General features: G+C 34.5%; 1 protein-coding gene across 1 annotated transcript in view; it reads left to right on the top strand.

The window, feature by feature from the left end:
• Positions 1–6,812, top strand: part of LOC106459295 — a 26,009-nt gene that overhangs the window by 14,018 nt on the left and 5,179 nt on the right. The window contains exons 3-5 of the mRNA XM_013918905.2: positions 1,570–1,703; positions 1,906–2,005; positions 3,823–4,010. Of these exons, the coding sequence (XP_013774359.1) occupies positions 1,570–1,703; positions 1,906–2,005; positions 3,823–4,010 (422 nt within the window). The remainder of the gene's footprint in view (positions 1–1,569; positions 1,704–1,905; positions 2,006–3,822; positions 4,011–6,812) is intronic.

The raw sequence follows: 6,812 nt of genomic DNA, 5'->3' as shown, positions 1-6,812 counted from the left end.
AACTGCTACGAAATGCACAAAATAACGAAACTCGTTACCGCCCCTGTCCTCCCCCAATCCCACACAGGTAACAATACTTACACAACATTAAACATCAACTGCTACGAAATGCACAAAATAACGAAACTCGTTACCGCCCCTGTCCTCCCCCAATCCCACACAGATAACAATACTTACACAACATTAAACATCAACTGCTACGAAATGCACAAAATAACGAAACTCGTTACCGCCCCTGTCCTCCCCCCAATCCCACACAGTTAACAATACTTACACAACATTAAACATCAACTGCTACGAAATGCACAAAATAACGAAACTCGTTACCGCCCCTGTCCTCCATTATACACATTAGTTCAGTATTCTATCATAATACATAACAGTTCTAGAACATCGTTTTCCAATCTCAATCCGTTATACACATTAGTTCAGTATTCCGTCATAATACATAACAGTTCTAGAACATCGTTTTCCAATCTCAATCCGTTATACACATTAGTTATGTATTCCGTCATAATACATAACAGTTCTAGAACATCGTTTTCCAATCTCAATCCGTTATACACATTGTCTTATTTGTCTATTTATTGGAATTGCACTGAGAAATGAGAGGTTTTGTGTCATAGCAAAATAGGATTGTAAAGTTTCACACATTTATAGTTTTTTAACGCACTTTCGGCTTTTGAATGTATAACATATTAGGTACAAATCTGAAAATTGAACTAATTTGTTCTATTTGTTCTATTTGATTGATTTTTTTTAATAATTTCGCACAAAGCCAAATAAGGGTTATCTGCCCATAGATGTCTCTAATTTCGAGTTGATAGATTAGTTATCGAATTGTGGGGTTTAGCTGTCATTCTTTTAGCGCGTCCAAGTCCGCAAAGTGCAAAACGAGTTTTTAGCAACTGTAGATCAGTTGGTAGAGCTCTCGCTTACAGCGCTAACGGTCCTGGGTTTAAATTCTGCTCACGGGAGACGTAAAAGTTAGACTATCACAAAGATAACAAAAAGGAAAATGAACAATTACGTGTATAAAAACATTCGTTTTACAATGATAAAACACAAAAACAGCTTTATCAGCTCAAACAAAACTTTTAGCCATGGAAATCTTAAAAAAAAAACACAAAAAACTACTGGCATCTGTAATGTTTATGCTCGTGTCTTTTTCTGTTTCTTATCCACTCCTGTTTGCAAATAATAAAATTATTGCAGTTTCGAGATCCTAACTGAGAGTATGTCAATATTTTAAGTGATTTAGTTGACAAATGTTTAATAGCAAATTACGTTGCCATACACGAAACTTTCAAAATGCAACGCTGTGCCAATTTTGGAGATTCAACACCATAATTATGATAGAAAATAATAATAGTAAATTTATGAAAACATTTCAATTTACTAGATTTTCTTTATGTTTACAATTAAGTATCACGATTTCATTATTTGAGAAGTAATTTCTAATCATTGTTTGATATTATAATTTTAACATCGGTGATTACAAGTGGAAAATCTGAGTAACTTTTGTTAAAAAATATGTTTTTTTTATTTCTTTTTCATCTAACTGTATAGGAGCTTACGCCAAAACATGGCATGTTTGATTAAAGAACTTACAAACTGCATAAACAACGAGATAAAAGAGGAAACTCGAAATATCTTGAAGAAGGCAAGAAAATATGTTGAAAAAGAATGTCATCAAAGTGAAGGTAAGTTCCTGAAAAAGTGTCATAGTGTTTTTAGTGTTTTGTCGTAACCGTTTACAATTGTGATTATTATTGTTTGCTAGCCATGCATACATTTTCAAGTCAAATTCATTTACATATGTCATTAGGGTTTCACAAAATCAAATTTTAAATCAGAATTATATACGTACTATACAATAGTTGAACATTTTGAATTTGTGTTTAGAATGGGCAACGAACCAATGCTTCCAGAAAGCACAGTTGACAAGTTGTCTAGATGATCCAAACCTATTCAACAGAACAACATTGTCGAGAGACACCTGTGGGTAAGTATGGTAGGGTAGAAATTAAGATGAAAATAATCACTCGAACTACTGACGAAGAAGTAATGACAATAAATAGTTAAAACTATTGTTGAAGAAAATTAATGCTAATGATTTGTTTTGTTTCTTTTTTTTCATCTGTAGTTAAACACAAAGCTACACATTGGGCTACTTGCGTGATGTACACAACACGGGTTTAGCCACATTGGGCTACTTGCGTTGTTGTACACAACACGGTTTTAGCATTATAAGCTATATGTATTTTACCCAACTTGGATAATGAAACCTGAATTTTAGCTTTTTAAGTTCCCAGACCTGTCTTTATGATAATATCACTCAAACTATTGATGAAAAATGCTGATAAGCTAGTGGTGAAAAGTAATGTTAATAAAAACTTGAACTATATACTATTGACAAATGTAATGCTATTTGTTTTTAAAAAAATTAACTTTAAACTTGCATTTTATTTTAACGGTAGAATCGCCTATTTGATACAAATTCATAGTATATTACAAGTGGAACATTTTCCTCAACCGCCGTGTTTGTCTATAAACACACATAAATCATCGTTTTAACTCAAACTTAAATTTACAGACCTTATATTTATTTGAACACTTGTTTTTTATCATGAATATTTAACGGACCGAGTGTGGGCCAGTGATTAACCTGCCAGACTGTGGAGTTAAGGGCCCGTGGTTTGGGTCCCGTTGCTGCAAAAAAAAAAAAACGCGCTCGACAATTTGTGTTTAGAATGGGCAACGAACCAATACTTCCAGGAAGCACAATTGACAAGTTGCCTATGGGAATGTTATAAGAGTGACGGTCAACTCTAATTCTTCGGTCTGACAAAAATATCCCAAGAATTAGTGGTAGGTAGTGTTGACTAGCTGTCTTTCCATTGTATAACCTCTTGCGTGTTGTGTGTTTTGTTGTTTTTTAGAGCAAAGCCACATTGAGCTATCTGCTGTGTCCATCGCCGTGAATCGAACCCCGGATTTTTCGTTGTAAATCCATTGATTTACCGCTGTCCCAGCGGAGGACTAGTCTATTGCTTCAAAATTAGAGACGGCTAGCTTTGTGCGAATTAAACAACAACCAGAATTGGTATTATTTAAACTTTGGTAAGAATAGTCATTAGGAATGTGTTGAAGGTGTAATTAATTCTATTCTTTACCGCATCAGTTATTCATCTAAATTCGAGCATTACAAAGTAGCAATAGATAGTCAAAAGTATGAAAATCACAATTGTCTTCAGGTTTTCCTTCACATTTCTCTTTATTATGCCTTTGCCGATTTTAATTACTTAAAAAGCTTCAGTACCTCGCCACCGTAAGCGCTTTACATCGCTGAAAACTCAAGAATTCTTTATAAAGTATCATTCTTTTTGTATAGTTACACGTAATCCAGACGATGTATTATCCAACAACGAACAAATAAACGTAATCTATATGCTATATCGTTGAACGATGAACAAACATATGTGCTCGCTAGGCTATGTTTCTCTACCATATATACAGTCTTTGAAAACTTCTGTTACAAAATGTTGCGAATAAATAATACAAAAAGGTTTCAAATTTATTATTTGACATAGCTGAGTGATAGCACCTTAAAGTTAGGTCCTTTTTAGATGGCCCAGAGCATATATTTGTGTTTCAATATATTATTATTATTTTTTTCAATGATAAGTCGGATATCTATAAACTCTCCATCTACGCTGGCTTTTGTGTCAATATATATGGTTCAATAGTAAATCATTTAGTTTATAATAGTAAAAAGTTATCTATAATCTGAACAAGAATGAGTTATTTGTTCGTTGACAGGAAATATGTGAACTACAGAAACTGCGTTTCGCTGAAGTTACAGGATTGTCTTGCTGAAGCTCAACAATTGGTAGATGTTTTTCTTTTTGAAATTGTTGGAGAACTGATTTGGGAATGTCCAAGACTTGTCCAGATAAGACATAAAAAAGACACTAGCCAGTTGATGGGAGATGCTCCCTCAACTGAAGGTAGGATAAGAATTTGAGTTTGTTTTCAATAGCTTAATGGTTTCGATAACTAACTAAGCATAAATATGTGTGTTTTATTGTACAATTTAAAGTTTTAAACACGTCTATGCTCGTTTAAATGTACTTGGTATAAATGATTTCTAGCTTTATTAGAAATGTAGCGGAGATAAAATTAAATGTTACGTTGTGATCTCATTTCTTTATTAAACAACTTCTGTGATGACAAAACAATTTGAGAACCATAACTTAACTTAATGGACCTAAGTAGATAAGTACGTAATTACTTCGCCCGTGGAAGTATTCTACTCAGAAAAGCCGTAATTACTTCGCCCGTGGAAGTATTCTACTCAGAAAAGCCGTAATTACTTCGCCCGTGGAAGTATTCTACTCAGAAAAGCCGTAATTACTTCGCCGTGGAAGTATTCTACTCAGAAAAGCCGTAATTACTTCGCCCGTGGAAGTATTCTACTCAGAAAAGCCGTAATTACTTCGCCCGTGGAAGTATTCTACTCAGAAAAGCCACACAGAATTATCAGGATAACGAAAATATCAGAATTTAATGAATTTGTTTGAAATTCGCGCAAAGCTACTCGAGGGCTACCTGCGCTAGCCGTCCCTAATTTTGAAGTGATAGACTAAAGGGAAGGCAGCTAGCTCTTGGTCTATTCTTTATAAACGAATTGTGGGACTGACCGTAACATTATAAAATATCCACAGATTGCAAGTCGAGTGCCCTAACCACCAGGCCATGCCAGACCCTAATTTATTGAGACAACAGTAAGTTGTCGGATCCTGCTCATTCACCATGGCATCTCTCTCAGTTTCTTTGTTGTAGGACTGACTTGGTCAAAAAATGCTACGTACTGACAATATTTGGTCTCCAGCAGGGTTTGAAACTCACCGGAACGCAGAATCGGTTCTTTTTATGGACTTCGAAGTAAAGTGCACAGCTTTGTGGGATTGGGGGGCATAATACATAACAGTTCTAGAACATCGTTTTCCAATCTCAATCCGGAATACTGAACTAATGTGTACATCGGATTGAGATTGGAAAACGATGTTCTAGAACTGTTATGTATTATGATAGAATACTGAATTAATGTGTATAACGGATTGAGATTGGAAAACGATGTTCTAGAACTGTTATGTATTATAGTGACACTGGTTGCCGAACAAGATCAAAGACTACATTCATTCTTTATAGACTTTTCTTTCTCTTTGTATTTTTTTCATATACAAATTCAGCACAGTCTGAGCCAGGTATTTCTTGAGAGAAAAGTAAAATATCATTTTAGCTCAAAATCTCTCAGATCAATCAGTATAAATAGCCAAAAAATAACTTGTTATAGTAACTGCAGAATATATAAGTACAAGTTGGTATGTGTTTGTATATGCTTCATACTTTATTTATGCAGGCTTTCGGAGCGTTGCGAAAACTAGAGGGTACGTGATATGCAAAAGGAAAACTTCTATAGTAGAGACACTCTGTGGTGCACTGTTTAGCCACCAGAGGGTTGTTCAGGCACAAAGGTGCTAGATCCTTACACTTCCTCAATACTAGCAACAGAAGAACGAGTGTTGAGGATGCCAATAACGCCAAAAATTGAGTTTCGATACCCGCAGTAATCAGAGCTCAGATAGCCCATTGTGTAGTTTTGTGCTTAACAACAAACAAAATAACAAACTTACACTGGTAGAGCGCATTGAGCTAATTTTGCTGTATATACGTAACTGCGCCAAACACTGTTTTTTATAGCTAGCACTCTGACAGAGACACAGTTGTAAGATCAGTGACAAGTAAATTAGTGGAACATTCCTTCAGACCAGAAGCGTATTAGTTGATATTATTGATCAACCCCTGTGATGTTCAAACAGAGCACCACAGAGTGTCTCTATCACAGACTTTTTTCCTTCCTATATCATCATCTACCTATACCCTTGTTTTCGCAACGTTCATACAATGTTGCATGAATTATGAATTGCCCAGTATAAATGTATAAACATATTACTTTTTAAATTTCTAATGCGATACCCAAGGGTTGATAAGATATTGGTAATTCACTATGATATTATAATGAATCATTTTTAGCATCTACGTTTTGATTTGGAATCTATATTAGATAATTATCATTTAAATTTTGAACTGATGCCTTTTTTAATATACTTGTACTGTGCGAAGTTGATTAGGATTTTAAAATTAATATAAAGCAACTTTCTTGGCTCGTATAGTGTAAGAAATTCACGAAAGATGGCGTCGACTCAACTCCCCTGCTGAATAACTGTTATCTTTTTCATTTAATCATAAACCGTTTTCCATAGAAATCAAATTTCTTTTCTTTTTTTATTGTAAACAACTATCACATTATCACAAAATACTTTTAAAATGCATCCGAAGCGAAACGGCCATGCGCATTGTGTTGAGTTTAAGAAACAGCAGGGTAAGTCTCTGAATATTTCCAGGTAATAATGATAATTCATTGAAATAATTCATTTCTTAAATGAATTGAACGCATGTGCCATATCTGAACGCAACAGTTACTGGGCTTTGACTACTGGTGTGTTGAACTGTCTTTCTCTAATCCGATATACACATTAGTTCAGTATTCTATCATAATACATAACAGTTCTAGAACATCGTTTTCCAATCTCAATCCGTTATACACATTAATTCAGTATTCTATCATAATACATAACAGTTCTAGAACATCGTTTCCAATCTCAATCCGTTATACACATTGATTCAGTATTCTATTACAACTATTGCAGTCTTTGATCTTGTTCGGCAACCAGTGTCACTACAAC

This window comes from Limulus polyphemus, unplaced genomic scaffold (genome assembly GCF_000517525.1).
Source record: "Limulus polyphemus unplaced genomic scaffold, Limulus_polyphemus-2.1.2 Scaffold588, whole genome shotgun sequence".
Taxonomy (NCBI): domain Eukaryota; kingdom Metazoa; phylum Arthropoda; class Merostomata; order Xiphosura; family Limulidae; genus Limulus; species Limulus polyphemus.
This window is presented reverse-complemented; position numbering and strand designations above follow the sequence as displayed.